At 39.5% G+C, this 21,278-nt stretch overlaps 2 protein-coding genes and 1 pseudogene across 2 annotated transcripts; all 3 read left to right on the top strand.

The window, feature by feature from the left end:
* Positions 1-643: 643 nt before the first annotated feature.
* Positions 644-1,515, top strand: LOC116828948 (trace amine-associated receptor 5-like; annotated as a pseudogene).
* A 2,937-nt stretch (positions 1,516-4,452) lies between these two features.
* LOC116828949 (trace amine-associated receptor 4-like) lies at positions 4,453-8,360 on the top strand. The gene is given in 2 exon segments (XM_032787484.1): positions 4,453-4,474; positions 7,264-8,360. Coding segments are annotated over 2 exon segments (1,119 nt in total).
* Positions 8,361-18,450: 10,090 nt separating this feature from the next.
* TAAR5 (trace amine associated receptor 5) lies at positions 18,451-19,481 on the top strand. Its single transcript, XM_032787487.1, is given in 2 exon segments — positions 18,451-19,252; positions 19,255-19,481. Coding segments are annotated over 2 exon segments (1,029 nt in total).
* Positions 19,482-21,278: the final 1,797 nt, after the last annotated feature.

The following is a 21,278-nucleotide window of genomic DNA, read 5'->3' as shown; positions in this document are numbered from 1 at the left end:
ACTGGTTTTCTACATTCATCTCTAACTGGAAGTATATAAAATGAGCAATTTGCCCTTTGGAATTTTTCATCTGCCATATGACAAAGCTATTTTCATAAAAAAAGATAATTTGTTCATAAGAAGCAAACAGTTTCTAGTTAGACTCACAATAAAAATAATTATTTTCATTACAGATTGAAAACTTCTCAAAAACTACTTTAAGGAAACCTGCCAGTGGAAATTCACAAGAACTAATTTGTTATTTTATAGCGTCAGCTGTAAAGAGCCATTCATACACCCCAGCTTGCAGAGACTGGGACTCAGTATACTTTTATGGTACAATTTTTGCTCTATCTCCTTTTGGGTTTAACTTTGCTATATTTCCTTCATTCATTCCAAGCGATTGCATAAATAAATATTTTTGACTGAGAAAATAAAGGGAAAATATATATGAAAAACTATGCCTTAAAAGTCATATGCAAATTATCAAAAAACTGGCCTTTTTCATTTGTATTAATTAACATGTGGTTTTCTTTCTTGCCTAACTTACTTTCTTATTATTTTTTGCATAGAAGATAAACTGTCTGAATCGCCGTTAAAAGTCGAGTCATTTACTGGAAGTGTGGAAGAGCTGGAGAAGGTAGAGACAGCTAGTAAGGAAGACATGAGCTCTGTCCAGAAGCCAGGTGCTAATGAAGTGGTGGCCACTCCATTGTGCTATGAAGTGAATGGTTGCTGCTCCAGAACGCTTCACTCCTTTGGCATCCAGCTGGCCATCTACATGGCCTGTGCCATGGGCATGCTGCTCACCGTACTGGGGAACCTGATGGTGGTGATTGCAGTCTCCCACTTCAATACCCTACATACTCCCACCAACTTCTTACTACTCTCTCTGGCCCTTGCAGATCTCCTCCTGGGGATAATGGTGCTGCCCTTCAGCACTATCCTATCTGTGGAGAGTTGCTGGTATTTTGGAGATGACTTTTGTAGGCTGCATACCTTTCTGGACACTGTCTTTTGTTTGACCTCTATATTTCATCTGTGTTTTATTTCCATTGATCGTCACTATGCTATCTGTGATCCTTTGCTCTACCCCACTAAGTTTACCATAAGAGTGGCATGCGTATAAATAGCAATAGGGTGGGGAGTCCCCATGATTTATACTTTTGTCTTGCTCTATACCAATGCAATTGAAGAAGGGTTCGGCCATTTCTTACAAGATATGCCCTGTGTTGGTAGATGTCAGCTGCTGTTCAACAAGCTCTGGGGCTGGTTGAACTTCCCTGTCTTCTTCTTCCCCTGCCTCATAATGATAACATTGTATGTGAAAATATTTATTGTGGCAAACAGACAAGCTAGATAGATAAGCAGCATGAACAAGAGTGCTGGATGTGGGCTACACTTAGGAGCATCAAAGAGGGAAAGAAAGGCAGCTAAAACTCTTGGTACAGATATAGGAATCTATCTCCTTGCTGGCTGCCCTTTACTATAGACACCATGGTAGACTGTCTTCTAGATTTCATTACCCCACCATAGAATTATGGAATCATAGAATATTAGGCTTGGAAGAGACCTCAGGAGGTCATCTAGTCCAATCCCCTGCTCAAAGTAGGACCAATACCAACTAAATCATCCCAGCCAGGGCTTAAAAACTTCTAAAGATGGAGATTCCACAACCTCCCTAGGTAACCCATTCCAGTGCTTTACCACCCTCCTAGTGAAATAGCGTTTCCTGGTAACCAACGTAGACCTCCCCCACTGGAACTTGAGACCATTGTTTTTTTTGTTCTGTCATCTTCCACCACTGAGAACAGCTGAGCTCCATCCTCTTTGGAACCCCCCTTCAGGTAGTTGAAGGCTGCTATCAAATCCCCCCTCACTCTTCTCTTCTGCAGGCTAAATAACCCCAGTTCCCTCAGCCTCTCCTCGAAAGTCATGTGCCTCAGCCCTGTAATCATTTTTGTTGCCTCTGCTGGACTCTCTCCAATTTGTCCACATCCCTTCTGTAGTGGGGGGATCAAAACTGAAGACAGTAGTCCACATGTGGCCTCATCTGTGCCAAATAGAGGGGAATAATCATTTCCCTCGATCTGCTGGCAACGACCCTACTAATACAACCCAATATTCCGTTGGTCTTCTTAGCAACAAGGGCACACTGCTGACTCATATTGAGCTTCTCGTGCACTGTAATCCCCAGGTCCTTTTTCTGTTTCTGCTCCGACCACTAGGCCAGTACCCCACTACCACCACTCTCCCTTGGTGATAAATAAATTCACTACATAATAGTCTTATTCATACACTATCCCTATACACAAAAAATAACTGTTCATAACCCTCTATGTGTGCTGAATGCATCAGCCTATTTCTTCCATGCGCTGTTGTGCCTGATAGTCTGACAACATATCTGTGAATTGTTCTGAAATCATAACTCCTGCTCTGCCTGTCCCAGCAGTGATTGGTGCTGTCTACAGATCCAACAATTTTTGTTCAAACAAGTGTTCTGTTCATTAACCTTCCTTATTCTGACATACTATAACTAAAAGATATAGTAACTCATCAATCCCTGTAAATTTATACAATGCCTGCTTATGGCAAGGATATATCATTTTCATCTGTAAATACCTCTGCATGGTTTGTATGATCCTCTTATAGTATGAACTGTTCTGGATTGGTGTTTTATATACCTTTCTGGGGTCCACAGATAAACACAAGTAAAAGTGGGCAGCACATATCAGCCTTTCTGCTACATACCCAGGCTAGAAGAAAATTAAAGAACACCCACGCAATCTAAATATCTGGGGTATGAATCCTTAGCTGAAAATCTCACAAGAACAAGTTTTCTTTTCACCTAGGTGTTACTTACCGTTCTGAGTTCTAATTCAGCAGAGCAACTTAAGCATTTGTTTAACTCAGTAGAACCGAACCTTGGGTTCAAAGTGAAGTACATGCTTTAGTGCTTTGCTCACTAGGGATGGTCTCCTGAAGTGAGGCCTTGGATAGAGCTAAGGATACAGAGAGAACAGTTTGCCTTGTGGTATTTCACTACTTGTGTGTCTAGTTGTGGCTTGAATTTAGACGTGCGGAGACACATGGTGAGAATGATCTTACAGGACCCTTCATAATGTTTAAGGGGTTGAAATGGTCAAAGGCTGAACTGTGGAAATGGAAAAAGGAGAACAAGACACTTATAATCTCTAGCGTATTTTGCCCATCCCTAGATGTAAATGATCATCTTTGGATTCGCTTTCTTTTATGAGGCATTCCCCTGTTTTAGAAGTCATTACACTAGTTGCTTTTTTTCATTTATCTCAATTGAGACTTAATTATTATAATTTAACATCTACATTGCAATAGAACATAGAGACCTCTCTGACAGGTTAGGGTCCCATCGACATTAGAAAATAAGGGTTTTTCCCCATGGAAAATATCAATGAAAATGAAAAATCATTCATTTCAGTTGGAAAATGTTTAGGTTCTTTTCTACTTTAATGCCTCCTGGGTGCTCTAGTTCAAGTGCCTCAGGCCCCATTCTCCTCTATAGGCTGTGCTCCCTCATTGGACTACATCTTCTGTGATGTGCCACAGTCTCCCCTCTGGCTTAGTAGAGGTTATATAGCATGAGAGTTCCATGGCCATGGTGCATTATGGGAGATGAAGTCTGGCTGTGGAAATTGGAATGGAGTGTGGAGAGAGGAGAATTGGAGTGTCAGGCACTCTAATTACAATTCCCATGAGACCCTGTGGCAGCATTTCAGATCTGAATATTTTGGACTTGGGATGAAATATTTTCACTTGTGGCCATTAAGTTTTTGGATGAGAAACTGAAATTTTCCACTGAAAACAGACACTTATTGTAAAAAATATGTCTTTAGCCAAAAAATTTTTTTTCCCAAAATAATTGACAGATTATTTTCTATCAGCCCTACTCAGCAGAGTAAATGACAGCTCCTGTCCCATAAATCTTATAAGTTATAATTTAAAAGACCTCCCATGGGTTTATATTTAACATATTTAAGTAGTTGTAAAGTTCATCTTTCCATTTCCAATGTGGCTGTGAACCAAATCAAATAATCTCCTCACTGGATTGTTTGTGCATAATTTTTTTCAACTGCAGCAGCAGAGAAGAGTTACAGAGTAAATCTGCCAAAGTAAAGACATGATAGGAGACTTGTGAACTCACCAGAGACAGCTACAAGTCTTCTTTGTTGTATATATACTAGCAGCATCCCAGTTAATCTGATAAGAAAAGAGGGAAAAAATCAAATGCATTTTCACTGAGAATTGCCACAAAGGAGTCTCATGGAGCAAAAAGCAATCAAAAAAGCTTATTCTAAGGTAATAAGAAAAAAAATTATGCACATTTTACAGATAAACTCTAAAACTGTTCATTGATTTGTACTGGAAGATTTTCTAACTGAAATGAGACTGGAAACAAAAGCAAAAATCACAGCCGAAAATGTTTTCCATGAAAAGATGAATTATAGAGAGATATCAGGTAAACCATCTTTTACTCGCAGGTAATGATGTAACCAACTGCATTTTGTAAAGTACTAGAAGAACTGCAATTTATTTGATTTTCCAATCTCAATAATGGAATGACTGTAATGACAAAAAGTTTTCTAGTGTTTCATTCAGCGGAAATGTTTGTCTCTGTATCATAAGAATAACTTGATCCATGATGTAGAATAAAGAAGTCAATTGAATCTTAAAATGTGTGGCAAGATCGTTGAGAAACTGTCTAGAGATGAGCAGCTGTATCATCAAAAATTTATGTTATTCCAATGACAGATAAAAACATCTGTAAATGGTATTAGTGAACTGCTAATTACCAATGTGAGGACTGCAGGGCTGGGCTAGAAAGTTGTTTTTCATGAGATTGCAGTCTCTGAGAGTTTACTTTTACAAAATCTGTTACTGAGCAAACATTATGATATTTCTTATGCATGTTAATATCATATATTATTTCAAAGTACTAAAGCAAGATACTATACTAAAATCCTTTTCTGCAAACACTTATTCACAGATGGCTAGACCTACTGATTTCAGTAGCCCTGTTCATTGGAATAAAGTTATACACATGCTTAAAAGCTTATAGCAATAAACTTTATTAGACATACGGTCTAATATTAATTCCATCAAAGTCATTTTTAAAACTCTCAATGACTTTAATGGGGTAAGGTTTTGGCCTACAATAGATATGATACTTTCTATATCTTCGGTGTAAAAAGGAGAAAGATCACAAAATGTTAAGCATACACACAGCAGAACTGGCTTTTGCATTCATATTACATGATTATTTATATAAGATAATGAACCCTACTATAATGACTCTACATTTTGATATCAGCCTGGCATACCTGTTGTAAACCTGCAATATGTTTATAATGGCAAATGTTCATATTCTTATCAGACAATGGCGTTTCCAATGGATTTTTGAAAAGTATGCCAGAAAGCTTTTATGTACTCTTTGATCCAGAAATAGCTTAATGAACCTGACAAGCTGGGAGAAAGAAAAGAAAAACAGGAATATGTGAGGGACAAATAAAGGGGACAGATAAAAAGGAGAAGGGATATAGACCTATAGAATTGAAAGGAGGAAGAAATGGGGCTTGAGGATGGGGCAGTTTGTTTGATTAAAATCTGTATTCTATTGAAGAATGAGTCCCAGACGTATACATACTTTAAGCATCTAATTAAATCTGGAGACCTTGTACCATGAGAAACTCCCAATAACTTGAGTCTTGTGGTTTATGATGTCACCAGGAACTCTTGTTGGTGTTACTGGCCAAATACAATTCCTTATTTTACCACGGTGAAACTCTCAAACTCTAATAACATATAGATAACGTGTACATTTATGTATATATGTGTGTGCACACACTATCACACATAGTCGCCACTTTCAAACTCCATCACTTTAATTCTATTACAGTAGAACCTCAGAGTTACAAACACCAGAGTTACAAACTGCCCAGTCAATCACAAACCTCATTTGGAACTAGAAATACATAAGCAGGCAGCAGAGACCGAAAAGAAAAAAAAAGCAAATGTTGTACAGTACAGCACTGTGTTACATGTAAACTACTAAAAACTAAAAGGAAAGATTTAAAAAAAGGGATTTGACAAGGTAAGGAAACTATTTCTGTGCTTGTTTCATTTAAAATTAGAAGGTTTAAAGCACCATTTTTCTTCTGCATAATAAAGTTTCAAAGCTGTATTAAGTTAATCTTCCATTGTAAACTTTTGAAAGAACAATCATAATGTTTTGTTCTGAGATACGAACATTTCAGAATTATGAACAACCTCTGTTCCTGAGGTGTTCCTTAACTGGGATTCTGCTGTATACCAGAGGAACTGCGTAGCAGTTTGCTGACATAAGGAGTAGCATGTAGATGAAAGTGTGCAGACTGTAAGGTGACATACATGGGTTTTTTCTTCTTACACATGTATATCTGTAATAATAAACACTGGTTAAATAAAAACAGAGTCTTAAATAACAATTATCCATAATAAAGGATTAATACAGTTCACTAAACTGGATGTTGTTTAACCTGTTTTTCAAATCTTTCAGTGCTTTGACGCACAGATTGTTTAGCAAACCCGAATGACTCCTCAGCACGATGCTATTATATTTCTCTTAATCCTGGCCAAGTATGTGTTGAGGGTATGCACCTCAGTGGATTAATATTACAAACAGAAACAATTCTGCAGGTACACACTCAGTGGCCTACTGGCAAGCATGCTAAAACGAGGAGGCTCTTATGAAGTGTTGCATGTTAAAATCTTTATAGCATCAACCAATTTGGGTTTCCTGATGCTGTAATGTCTCTCTTGGAAGTATGGGCAGTATCTCCAAGAACAAAGATCTCTGAGGTGATGGGTAGAGCTGTGGAAATCAGGTGAGTTTCATGTGTTTGAGGCTTTCACTTTACAAAGCTCTTATCAAGGTGCTTATAGTGTTGAATGCAAACTCCACAGCAAAAATATCCAATATTACTAAGTGTTTTTGAGCACCTTAAGATTCAAAAGGATTTAGGAAATGATTCAGCCCATTCCCTTTTTGTTAGCATTGGGCCAAATTCTGCTTTCTCTTATACTGGTGTAAGTCTAGAGTAATCCTCTGAAGTAAATGAGATTTATTCTGAATTGACATGAATGCAACTGAGAGCAGAATCAGGCCCATTATTTTTAATTTTAGATGCTAATAAACTAATGTGAAACATAGGTCTGCAAATGGTGCTACTGTTCATATCACTTTTTTATTTCGTTTTTCTTTTTCCTCAGAACTGGCTGTATTATAATACTTTTGAAAAGGTTCCTATCAATGATCCCACTTCATGAATTCATCCAACCTTTGGAGTCCACGGAGTGTGCAGTATTGCTTTGACTCTGTTAACAATTCATGTCCTAGAAATGTAAGGTCTACAAGCAGTCTTTGGGCTATGTACATCTTCATGGTGGGAGCAATAGTGCTCACAATGGGTGGAAATATGCTTGTGATCATTTCCATCGCTCATTTCAAACAGCTTCACTCTCCAACCAACTTCCTGATCTGCTCCATGGCAACTACCGACTTTTTGCTTAGTTTCATGGTTATGCCCTACAGTATGATCAGGTCTATTGAGTCATGCTGGTATTTTGGAGACCGCTTCTGCAAAATCCATACTTGTTGTGATATAATGCTCTGCACCACCTCTATTTTCCATCTGTGTTTTATCTCTGTTGACCGTTACTATGCAGTTTGTGACCCACTGTATTATGTCACCAAAATAACTATCCCTGTGATAGTGCTATTTTTATTAATTAGCTGGTCTGTCCCATTCTTATTGGCTTTTGGCCTAGTTTTCTCAGAGCTGAATATTGTTGGCATTGAAGAACATGTGACTTCCATTAACTGCTGTGGTTTCTGTGCCTTCGTACTTAACAAGCTCTGGGGAGTGATGGCTTCTCTTATAGCCTTCTTTTTCCCAGGCACAGTGATGGTGGTTATCTATGTCCACATATTTACAGTGGCAAGAAAACATTCAAGACAAATTGCTAAAATCCCCAGTGCAATAAAATGCATCTCTGTAATGAAAAACAAAATCTCCACAAAAAAAGAGAACAAAGCAACTAAAACTTTAAGTATAGTCATGGGGGTGTTTGTGTTTTGTTGGCTGCCTTTCTTTATTCTTACGATAGCTGATCCTTTTCTTAACTTCTCAACACCTGAAGACTTGTACAATGCCTTCCTCTGGCTGGGATACTGCAATTCTACTTGTAATCCAATCATTTATGGTTTATTTTACTCTTGGTTTCGCAAAGCATTTAAAATGATTGTGACTGGTACAATCTTCAGACCAGATTCCTCTACTCTTACTTTGTTTCCCACATGTACTTGATTAACCAAGTAGGGCTCTTATGAATGGATTAGCATTAATAGATGCCTATGCTCTTTCTGAAGATCTTTTAGAACAGTTCACATAGGGCCCTATATATTGACAATATTTACAAGAATCTGCACATGCTTTTGAAGAAACTCATTTGTAGTGTGTCTCTATAGATATTGTTTAAGGATTAGCATGCTATCTTAGTGAGCTGTCTGTCTGGATAGTTGAAAGTGAGAGAATAATCTAGAAAATTATACAGTACATTCTATCCAGCTGTGTTCCTGTACACACAGTGATCATTTTAACAGCTATTCTACAATGTCATTTCTCTCCAACTCCAGTATCTAAGCACTAATTTATATAGTTGCCCCTTTTAAAAAATGTTCTCCCCAACGTTTTGGGCCCACCAACTCCATCCTTAATCCAACTGAGGGTATCTTTCTCTAATTCTCGACATGTATAAGGGTAACAGAACTAAGCTCAAAATGTTTTCTCTGGCTGAATAACTGATCTTTATCTACATGCAAGCTATACAAGCCAGTCTCCTACATGCCAATCAATGAGTAATTAAGTCTCTAATGAGAAAGTGTTCTGAATGTTCATTGATTCAGTGTTCTGTTTGGGTTGTAGCTGCTGAGAAATCACCTCTGTCTCCATGTATTGTCAAAGTAGCTGAGATCAGATGAGATGGTCCCAATGAATATGTGGGAGCTCAGAGGAGCAAGGGGATGTTGTGAAAGGCCAAAAGTATTACTGGGTTCATAAAAGGAATTTGATATGTTCCTAGGTGTTGGGTCCATCAATGGCTATTAGCCAGGATGGGCAGGGATGCAACACTTTGCTCTGAGAGTCCCTAGCCTCTGTTTGCCACAAGATGGGAGTGGACAACAGGGGATGGACCACTTGATGATTATCTGTTCTGTTCATACCCTCTGAAGCATCTGAAATTGGCCAGTCTTGGAAGACCAGATACAGGACTAGATGGATTCTTGGTCTGACACAGTATGGCTGCATTTCTGAAAGAGGACAGATGGTGGTGCCTAAGTTTGTTCTCTTTTATGGTCCAATCCAAACTTCACCTCTTTATGCTGGCTCCTGTCGGTGGGACAAAGAAGACAAAGAAGATCTCTTGTGGTGAAGAACTAGTACTACTTCATATTTGCCATACTAATTTTGTAATGCTTATGAAACTATGTACCTTCATCCAGACAGAACAATGATAAGATGAAGTTTAGACCCTGGGAGTAAATAAAAAAATAATAAAATGTCTTATATATAATGCCCTACTGAATTTGCAATAGTGCGGAAATTGCAGATCCCACAATTTTAGGCTTCCCCTGCAATTTTGTCAGACACCAGGAGTCCCAGGCTGCTGACAGCTGGGTCTCTCCTTGTCATCCCCCAGCGGCTGATGACTGTATCTTCCATTTTCAGCTCCATGTATTGCGGGGCACCCGGAAAAGCCTCTCTCCAGAACATCCCTTTCTTTCCCCTGCTGCCTCTTAACATGCCCTCTGATCCTAGGGAGCCAAGAAGGAGTGAAGTGAGCCTGGTTATACTGACCTTTGTATACTTTACTGTTCAGGGAATTCTGCACCAAAAAAAAAATTCTGTGCACAATATTTTAAAATTCTGCAAAATTCTTCAAATTTTATTTGCCAATAAATAATGTGGAGACTTCAGCATGGCAGTGGGGAGTACATGCCACTGGCTACATGGAAGTGGAAGATCACCCTTCAGCCCCACCCCCACCCAGGATATGAACTCGATGGTGAGGCTGTACCTGATCCTGAAATAGTGCAAGAGCTGGGCCTTCCACAGAAACACCCCGAGGCCCTGTCCCTATTTGCTAGGCACACCTTGTGTAGGCAGACAGACAGGATCTAAGTGTGGAGGGGCTTAGTGAGGGGAGATCAAGGTGGCGGTAATCTGGGTGTGGGCAGCTCACTGGGAGAGTCCAAGTGCGGGGGCATCTGGATGCACAGGGGCTGATTGTGGAGAGTCTGAGTGCAGGGGCAATGGGACAGGTTGGGCAGATGGGGAAGCAGCTCCCTGTACAGTGACCCCTCCCCTGGTGGCTGAGGAGCGATGGGGCAGAATGCAGGGTAGGGAGATTTGGAGACAGGTCAGTTTTCTGGAGATGGATTTGGCTCGGGCTCAGCTGGTCTCTGTAGAAGTGCACTCCTTCCCCAACCCCAGCCCAACTGGAACTAGCAGCTGAGCCTGACACAGGGTAGGAGCCACTGGCTGTGGCTGGGAAGGGCCAGGTGTTGGAGATGTGGGACTCAGCAGAGGGCTTGGGGGGGGGGGATTCTGGTGTGTGGGGGGAGACAGCAGTAGTGGCCTGGATGCACGGGGATTGGTGGACAAGAGGGTCTGACCTAGCCACCCACCCTCCCACCACAGTGATTTGCTGCACCATCAGCTGCTCCAGGTGCCCAAAACCATGTGTCCATGCTCAGAGAAGGGGTACATGACTGCTCTTGTGGCTTCCATTTGCTTCCCCATCAGAAAGCCATTTTTTCTGAGGGGAAGCAAAGAAATCTGTGAGGGGGGGACACGAATTCTGCATGTGTGCAGTGGTGCAGAATTCCCCCAGGAGTAATACTTAGAAATAAAGGACTTGATTAGAGGTTGGAGCCAGAGAGAATTGGCTGTAGCTCCCTGATCTGAAGTTGCTTAACTCCAGTGCAAGTTATTTCTGCACAGTTATATTAAGCCAGTGGAGAACTGGACATAACAGATCACTGTCCCAGCCCACATTGCACCTTCCCTCTCCTTATGCTGGCCACTTTGGGGTGGGAGCAGTTAATGCAAGAAGCAGCTGTGCTATTCCTGCCAACTTTATGCCAATGCAACATTTCCTTGTTTAAAGGGAACTTTAGACTGGCCACCTCCAGAGGTTTTAAGGCCACTTTGTGCTGCTTACACTTATGGAGGACAAAGCAGACTGGAGAATCTGATCTTTCAGTCCTTATTATTCAGGAAGCCTACCATTTTGCCCTTCATGTGCCATGCCACTCAGCATGTTAGTGGCTTCTTTTTCCCAGTTTAAACTTGACTTTTTAAAATAATTTCAGTTTTTAGTTTTGCTATGGAGTGCGATTTCACAGGTACTTAAAGAATGTTTTTTAAAAACTTGAACACTGAGCAGGCCATCAGACAGAGCTCAGGGAATAGACCTACAGAAGCTGTTCTTGTTTGAGGATTCCCTTGTGAGATTCGTGTTCAGTCAGCCGCAAAATGCAGCAAAACAGCAAAGGGAATGAGTGAGGTCTGGGGAGAGGCTATAATGGGTGTCTCATTAACGGTCTTTTTGCAGAGTTTTCATGATCTTAAACACCCATAATTAGTATGAGTCTTCTTAAGAACTTTTTGACTACAGCTGTTTCAGATAGAACTCTTTGTTAAATTTTGGCTCCCAAATAATGGATAGAATATGTACTTTCTTATTATACAGTAAGGCCTTGAGTCCTAAGAATTGCCTGTAAAAGAAAGAGAATGCTGCATGACAATCTCTCTCCCATATCTTTTGTATTTCCTGTGCTGGTCAGATTTCTGCAGTGTTCGTCTAACTGGTTGCATCCACAGCTAACAGGCAATGCCAGCGCACTGCTAAGTCCTCCACTCCCTGCTTGGAGATTGTTTTTTAAAATAACACTGTTTAAACATACATGACTAAACCATCAACAGAGGGTGTATTGAAAGTGCTGGCAAAAATGCCTGTGGATGCAATGCACTCACAACATCCCCCCCCCCATGCACACCATTTACTCAATTAAGTGGATATTTGCATACATCAGGTGATAGCATATATATGGGCATGATATTGCAAAAACTGTATAATGTTAGATTATGTATTTTGCATGTGTGTCCAGATTTTTGTGGGCTCAGCAGCTGAGTCACTCTTTGAAAAACTGACACAGAATATGCCATATTGACTGCACTGGGAATCAGATGCCTTTGTTTGCTCAAGCAAATAAAAGATATCTATAAAAAATGTGTAGACCAAGTCTCGCCTTTTCCAGAACATAATGTGCACCTCCTCTTTTGTGAAAACCTTCTGTCATAAATATAAAGGAAAGACTAACAACCTTTATGTATACAGTAACAGAAAATAATTCCCAGCCAGAGTTACAGAATAACTTTACCTGTAAGGGGTTAAGAAGCTCAGCTAACCTGGTTAGTACCTGACCAAAAGGTCCAATAAGTAAAAAAGATACTTTCAAAACTGGTGGGGTGGGCAAGAGGTTTTGTTTGTGCTCTCTTTGTTTATTCCCTCTCTGAATAGAGAGAGCGAGACCAAGCAGATAAATCATCTCTTGAAAAGATACCTGAAATAATACATCTAAATTTACAGAAATTGTAAGTAAAGGCAAGGAACTGCATTAGATTATCTTTTGTTTTAGCTTGTGAATTTTCCCTATGCTAAGAGGGAGTTTTATTCCTGTTTTTGTTTTGTTTTGTTTAGTAACTTTGAAGCTAAGCCTAGAGGGGAATTCTCTGTGTTTTTAATCTTTTTATTTACCCTGTAAGTTACCTTCCATCCTGATTTTGCAGGTGTGATTCTTTTACTTTCTTAAAAAAATAAAATTATTTTAATAACCTGATTGATTTCCACTGTCCTAAAAACCCAGGTGTTTGTTCTGTGCTCACTTTGTAACCAATTGATTAGTATATTATTCTCAAGCCTCCCCAGGAAACGGGGTCAAGGGTTACGGGGAATATTTTGTGGAAACAGGGACTGCAAGTGGCCCCTTTTCTTGGATTTTTGTTGAAATCACTTGGTGGTAGCAGCAATACCATCCAAGGACAAGGATATGATTGTGCCTTGGGGAAGTTTTAATCTAAGCTGGTAGAAATAAGCTTAAGGGAGCCTTTCATGCGGGTTCCCACATCTGTACCCCACAGTTCAGAGTGGGGAGGGAACCTTGACACTTTCTCTCACTGATTAGATGATTTCTTGTTACATTGCCAGTAGGTGATGAGGAAGGAAAGAGAGAAAGAAAGAAAAGAGGGGAGGGACCCAAATGTATAATGGTGAAGTGGACAATTGAAGTTGCTTTGGACAGTTAAGACCTATCTATAGTTTTGATATTTGCCACCTAAATACAATGGTGATGAACACTTTATAGATATCATATATAGATAATGTGAGGGATCACAAGCTGCAACACCAGGCCCATGGGCCCCCAGCCAGTACACAGATTGTGGTCATCACCCACCAGATTACCAAAGCATTGAGAAGAGGGCCAGCCAAGCTCTAGCTCACAAAATCCCCACCCACAATGCTTCTAAACTGGGGGACTCTTCTAGCCCCTCTGATTGGCTGAGAAGCAATACTTAAACCAGAAAGAGGCACAGGAAGCTGCCTAAGCCACTAGGTGATTCCCTGGCTGGCTCATATTATGCACACTGCCTACTTGCCTGACTCCTGAGCCCTGCCTTCCTGCCTGTTTCTGAAACCCCACATTCCCTCACAGCTTCCAACCAACACCCTGGTAGATTGAGAAGGCTACAATCCTGAAGAGTGCTTCTGGGAATAGGCGAGAATGTCCAGATTCCTCACCTGGTAAATTCTTTCCACAAAAAACACCATGGAAAACCCAGACCACTGCCCATATATTTGAAGAGGAGGGGGGTGATGTAAGAGTTTGCAAGTCTCAAACCCCAGTGCTCACCATAGATGCCACCCAGCAGCTCATCTGAACCAGTGGAGAAGAAGTCCAGCCAAGCTCTAGCTCACAAAGGCCTTATCCACAAAGCTCATTACTGGGGGAGTCATCCAGGCCCATTGATTGACTGGCTCGTACTACATAAACTATAAATAGTCCCAGGAAGTTGTCTGAGAAACTAGGTGAATCTTGGATGGCTCCTACTATGGACTCTGTATACTTACCTGATTCCTAAGCCCTACCGTCCACCCTGGTTTTGATTCTTGTCCTTCTTATCCCATTCCCCCATCTGTTCCTTGTTCTTGCTTTCCTGCCTTGCTCACCATCCCTGCTTCTACATCTTACCCTTACACTGACTCCGGCTTCAGTCCCTGGCTTGACTGACTCCTCACTCTGACTTCAGTTCTAACCTTTGGTTTGACTCCTGACCCATCTCTGGATCTGACCTTTGAGTTGGAATCGGACTCTGATCAAAGTGCCAGGCACCTGAGTAACCATTAGATATAACTTCCCGTGCCGTTATTTCTACAGATAGATATATACTTAGATAGACAGGATTATTATTCTGATGTAGATACATTCATACTTGGAATTGGAAAGAGACCTTGAATTCATTTTATATTAAAATGTAGAAGAATCTGAAGATAGTGAAGATGATGAAACAACAAAGACAGATAGATACTATATTAGTAATCTGATGAGCTATTCAATGCCCATAAAAACCTTTGATATTGTAAACATAATCTCTCTCTCTCTCTCTCTTTCTCTTTCTCTGTATATATGTCCAGTGTTTGGAAGTGTCATGGCAGCAACCTTTTTCTCTGGCAGTTTGTTATGCAAAATTCACCATTTTTCTTTATGATTTTTTTATATAGGGCAGAAATTTTCATTATGTTGCAAAAACACAAGTGGAAAACTTCAAATGCCATTGGAAAAATTGTCCAAGGTCTTGCCCTTATAGTCTTTATGAAGAAAGTTTTGGGGAAGTTTTTTTCCACTCAAGATAGAGGATGTAGTATCATTTCTTGAGATCTGCCATGGAAAGCGTACCAGTTTAGAAAGATAAGAACTGGCTCCAACTTCAGCATAATACCCTCTTAAAGATCCATATAAAAAGTGTGCCTCCCACTTTTGCCATGGCAATCTCTCTGCGGGACCTCCACACTTCCTTTCCCATTTTTGTTTGCTCTGCTACACTGTTCATTTGGAAAATGCTTGGCAGGAGTAGAGGGAATGAGAGGCAAGGGGACATCAAGGGAGTGGGAGATGGAAGTGTGATGTTGTCTAATTAAAATATAACCATGCAAATTATTATTGCTACCACTGTTATATAATTGCAACGAATCTTATACAAAGTGTGACACATGGCCAGAAAGGGTTAAGCATCCTGCAGGCTAATTGACCCAGGGTCAACCTATAGAGACATGTTAGAAATGGTAATTAGATCATTCCATTATAGATAGGCTAGAACTTTGAAGTGTAAACCTGTATTATTGGAGAATTAGAGGTGATACTAATTGTATGTGTTTACTTATATCTTAAATGCTAGTCATGTAAACAGATAGTTCCTATCTGTCACTATAGCTATTGATTCAGACATCAACAGGGAATATTAACATTTACATGAATCTTGGGTGAAATAATGTCATTGTCTATATGTCAGTTTAAAGTTTGTGATAGACTACCTAATGGATAAATTGCCTTATGTAAATCCATGTAGTTAATTACTGGCAATGCTTAGGAAATTAATCTACTTCAAAAGTCCCCATTATTGCCTATTGTTTGATGAAGAACTCCGAAGTGTGATAAGAAGGCCTGAAACTGTATAAAGATGTTTGGGTCCCAATCCTTTTTATCTCAGGTCCACCTGTTGCTTCATACAGGAGACGCTTAAGCCACAAGTCTGAGATCCCAGTTCTTACTGGACTACCCTGAATATTAACATTACACTATAACCTATGAACTAATTCTGAAAGAACTCTTTGAATCTACAAAGCTCACCATCTCTGCTATGAATCTGAATCTCAAGAATTGTACTCATGTCTGCATATATACTGATCTTTTAACCAGTACTCTCTTTTCTTTTTTAATAAATTTTAGTTTATTTCATAAGAATTGTCTGTAAGCATGTATTTGGGCAAGATCTGGAATATTCATTTAACCTGGGAGATAATGTGTCCAATCCTTTGGGATTGGTAGAACTTTTTTATACGATGAATAAGATTTTCATTGATCCTCATCATATTTGACTTGGGTGTCTGGGTGGAGGCCTGAGGCTGGGTTGCTTTAACGGGACTATGTTGTTGGCTTCTGTGTAATCAGTGAGGTATTATAGAGGCCGTTTTGTGTTGGCTTGATAAATCTAAGTATTGGAATATCCACCGGCTTTGGAGATTATCTCCCCCATTATTTGCAGTTCACACTAATTGAGTGACCTCAGCTAGCTCCCCTGGTATCCCAGTCACAATGGGTTCTGGTGAGGAAAAACCATGAACAATTGAAGGTATGTTAGTGAGGGGACCAGAAGTAGGGAGGAAGTGTGGCAAAGGGCAAAGATCTTGTTTAGGGAGCACATAAAGAACCTAGAGCTGCAGTTCAAGGCAGCAGATATTGTGAGGAGAGTCCAGGTGAGAAAGAGTATTTTCAGGGAGTCTGTGACAGATTTGTGGGTAGTCAGAGGGTCATGAATTTGAGATCAAAAAAGGAGGGAGAGATTTGTGGACATGAAGGGTTTAGTCTGGGAGCCAGGAGCCTGTTTTAAAATTCACCGCAAGTCTATTGGGAGGGAAGATTATAATAATCACCTTTTCTGGGTGATGAGAAAATCTTAGTTGGTCAGGAACTTCTTGTGGGATTGAGGGCAGGACAGGCTCTCACAATAAAATATGGAAGATCATGGGGCATTGTGATTTCTTGCTTGGTTTTTGAGGTAAAAGGGATGGACATTGGGAGCCTATTACCATGTGGTGGAGGAAAAGTCAAAGGAGAGCTGGAATCTGCAGGAATGAGTGGGGATGCAGGGATGTTACAAGAAAATATGGTTGTGTGCTATTAGTGCCCGTCCAAGTGAAAGCCATAGCCAAGGAGGTTCATAGGCATCCTCTAAAAGGGGTCCATAGATTCTATGGGCAAGTGAGCATGAGCATGTTAAAGATTCTTTGTTCCTTAAAACAAGTTATGTTCTGTTGCACAAATAATGCTTTGTGCATTCCCTCAGGCATGTTATTCATCTGAGGGACCCATCTCTCCATCTGGATTATATAAGGCGTTGATTAATCTCACATCTCCCACGTATGCCAATAGATACATCGTTAGAAGAGGAATCCACTCACTGTAATATAGATCATGTGAGACAACAATAGGAGATTCTGTTTTACTGTAAGTACCACGGATTTATAAGCATAGTTTTATAATTATATTTTATTTCAGTTAAGAAATCATTGTGTGTGTGTGTTTGTTCAGAAATTAACTTCCTTCACTAATTCTGGCTGCAACCTTAGTGATTATTAAAAAATGAAATAAAATAAAGGAAAATATATATTTAAGTACATCTGTCTAAATGTGACTTTCAAGGCACATAATTAATATGCGTTTAAAGTCATATTGGTTAATTATCTGATTCATTAAAAATACTCATTGAAAATTCTCAGGTATACATCTTTATTTATTATGGTTACTTTTCCGATCGAATAAGGAGTTACATAGCAATGACATGGGAGAAAAGTAGTGCTAGTGTTTTAGGAAGTCTATTAGTCATAGTGTTCTATATTGATCTCTGTAACTGGAAGTATACCAAAATGAGCAATTTGCCCTTTTGTATTTTTCATCTGCAATATGGCATGGCTTTTTTTGTAAGAAAAGATCATTTGTCCATAAGAACCAAACACAGTTTCTAGTCAGTCTCACAATAAAAATACTTATTTTCATTACTGATTGCAAACTTCTCAAAAAATTAATTGAAGGAAAACATCACTACCGGTGGAAATTCACAAGAACTAATTCATTATTGTCTAGGGTCAGCTGTAAAGACCCGTTCACACACTCCAGCTTCCAGAGACTTGTACTCAATATACTTCCATGACAGAATGTTTACTCAGTCTCCCTTTCAGTTTACTTTGCTGTATTTCCTTTATTTAGTCCAAGTGGTTGTATAAATAAATGTTTTTGACTGAGAAAGTAAATGGAATATATATATAAAAAAATATGCCTTAAAAAGTTAAGGGCAAATTCATCAAAAAACTGGCCTTTTTCATTTGAAAGATAGAAACTCTTCAATGTATTCATGAACATGTGGTCTTCTTTCCCTCCTACCTTATTTCTTATTCTTTTTCACATAGAAGATAAAGCATCTGGATCCCCATTAAAAGCAGTCATTTATTTGAAGTGTGGAAGAGCTGGAGAAGGTGGATACAGCTGGTAAGGAAGAAATGAGCTCTGTCCAGAAGCCAGGTGCTAATGAAGTGGTGGCCACTCCATTGTGCTATGAAGTGAATAGTTCCTGCTCCAGAACGCTTCACTCCTTTGGCATCCAGCTGGCCATCTACATGTCCTGTGCCATGGGCATGCTGCTCACCGTACTGGGGAACCTGATGGTGGTGATTGCAGTCTCCCACTTCAATACCCTACATACCCCCACCAACTTCTTACTACTCTCCCTGGCCCTTGCAGATCTCCTCCTGGGGATAATGGTGCTGCCCTTCAGCACCATCCGATCTGTGGAGAGCTGCTGGTATTTTGGAGATGACTTTTGTAGGCTGCATACCTTTCTGGACACTGTCTTTTGTTTGACCTCTATATTTCATCTGTGTTTTATTTCCATTGATCGTCACTATGCTATCTGTGATCCTTTGCTCTACCCCACTAAGTTTACCATAAGAATGGCATGCGTATATATAGTGATAGGATGGGGGGTCCCCATGATTTATACTTTTGTCTTGCTCTATACCAATGCAATTGAAGAAGGATTGGGCCATTTCTTACAAGACATGCCCTGTGTTGGTAGATGTCAGCTGCTGTTCAACAAGCTCTGGGGCTGGTTGAACTTCCCTGTCTTCTTCTTCCCCTGCCTCATAATGATAACATTGTATGTGAAAATATTTATTGTGGCAAACAGGCAAGCTAGACAGATAAGCAACATGAACAAGAGTGCTGGATGTGGGCTACACTTAGGAGCATCAAAGAGGGAAAGAAAGGCAGCTAAAACTCTTGGTACAGATATAGGAATCTATCTCCTTGCTGGCTGCCCTTTACTATAGACACCATGGTAGATTGTCTTCTAAATTTCATTACCCCACCAGTTCTCTTTGATGTCTTTATCTGGTTTGCTTACTTTAATTCAGCCTGCAATCCCTTGATTTATGTGTTTTCCTACCGTTGGTTCAGGAAGGCAGTGAAACTAATTTTAACTCGCAGCATCTTTGATTCTGGGACATCTACTGTAGACTTGTACCAGGAATGACCAGAGCTTTTAAAAAACACTGTGTCTGAACATAGCTCACAACATGAAAACTCTGGGAAATGATACTGACACTTTATTTCTGCCCAGTGAAAAGGTGAGGTTTTCAATGCAACCAACAGAGTTGGAAAGCCCAATTCCTGTCAATTTTATTTAGGCAGCTTTGAAAATCTGAACCGAAATCCTGAAAGAAAAAAACAGAAAAATACTGAACTACAAATGATCAAAGCAGTTCTCATAGTGATTTTTGGAACATTCAGTGAGCTGCCATTATTCAACTCAATGTCCATCTTTCTCAAAGCAGCTAGATTGGGCAGACTCGAACTTGGTTTCACATACTAGACACACTTGTCACTTACCTTCCAGAACAATCATATCTGCATACAAATTGTCAATGCCTTTTTTTTAAATGGTGTTAGTAAACTTTTAAAGCACTAATATTATCAGTTTGTGCTGAATAATATAATCACCCTACTGTGAGGATAGCAATCTGATTCTGAAATAGAATGGTTTTTGCATCCCTGTTTTCCCGATGTTCCTGAATGAGAAAAATGCTGTTTGATTAAAAGCAAAGGTAAATTGTTTCCTCTTCTCTCATCACCAAGTTAATCATCATTTTTCTGTGTGGCATGTGATATAAAATCAGCAATATATTTAAAAAAAACAAGATAGCTTACAGCTTACCTTGTAATCACACATAATTGTCATGTTCTTAAGCAAAATTTTAGGCCCTGATTTAGCAAGGCACTTAAGCACATTCCCAATTTTAAGCATGATTAGTCCCAAAGAAGTCAATGAGACTGTTTACATGCTTAAAGTTACATGTATACTTAAGTATCATGCTGAATTTGAATGTGGCCTCAGTCTATACTCCCAGTTTTTTTTCTGGCTATGATTATATGCTTTTACAGTGTAAATGTTAATAAAAGAGTCAGAAAAAGTTGAGACATCTGGTCTGCTGCAAGTTCTGCAATACAACTTTCTGACCAGACCTTTGAGATTTATCTTGCCACATCTCTAGTCTCCTATGAATGCGCTTACCAGAAAATGTCCTTTTTTTAAAACTTCCAAATACAGTAAAATCTCTTTATAAAATAAATGAGCAACTAAGTAATTATTTAAGTATTTTATCTACTAGTTTTCTATTGTTTATTTATTTGTATATAAACACATTGTTAGATATGAAAACTGGTCTGTAGCATAGTGCTTTTTTTAAAATCACTGCACGTCACTCAGATTGTACTTATGTTTTTGTGTCACAAACAAGATAAAGTATGAAGTGTGGTGTAGGATTGTACAGTTACAGTTAAAGAACAGATTGCTTATAGGTAACAGTAAAATAATCTGTGTGAGCCTGATCCAAAACCCACTGAAGTCAATAGGAAGCTTTTAATTGACTTAACAAATGAGGGCTTATATATAAAAATACAACAAAAGGGGTTCACACTAGCAAATGTTACATATGAAATCAGTGCGGTCTAAAGTATGAACTGAATGACTTAGTTTCTTGAATACTATAATCAGCATATTTAACAAAACAAAGCCAAATAACATAATGTTTTGCCCCCAACCGAGTTTCATATTAGTAAACTTTTTCCATGACAAGAATACACTATGTTTAATGAACTTTCCAATCGAGGTACACATGAGGTATGTTATTGGACAGTAGCAGTAAGTACGTTCCCAGCATCTGAATATTTCACTATGCATGCCTTTTTCATTAATCTAAGAAGTCCACAATCTCTGTCCCCTATTCAGGAAAACAGCTATATTCAAGACAGCCCTAAAGCGCATGTTTAT

Source organism: Chelonoidis abingdonii, chromosome 3 (genome assembly GCF_003597395.2).
Source record: "Chelonoidis abingdonii isolate Lonesome George chromosome 3, CheloAbing_2.0, whole genome shotgun sequence".
Lineage (NCBI taxonomy): Eukaryota > Metazoa > Chordata > Testudines > Testudinidae > Chelonoidis > Chelonoidis abingdonii.
Note: the sequence above shows the minus strand (reverse complement) of the source record. Positions and strands in the feature narration are given on the sequence as shown.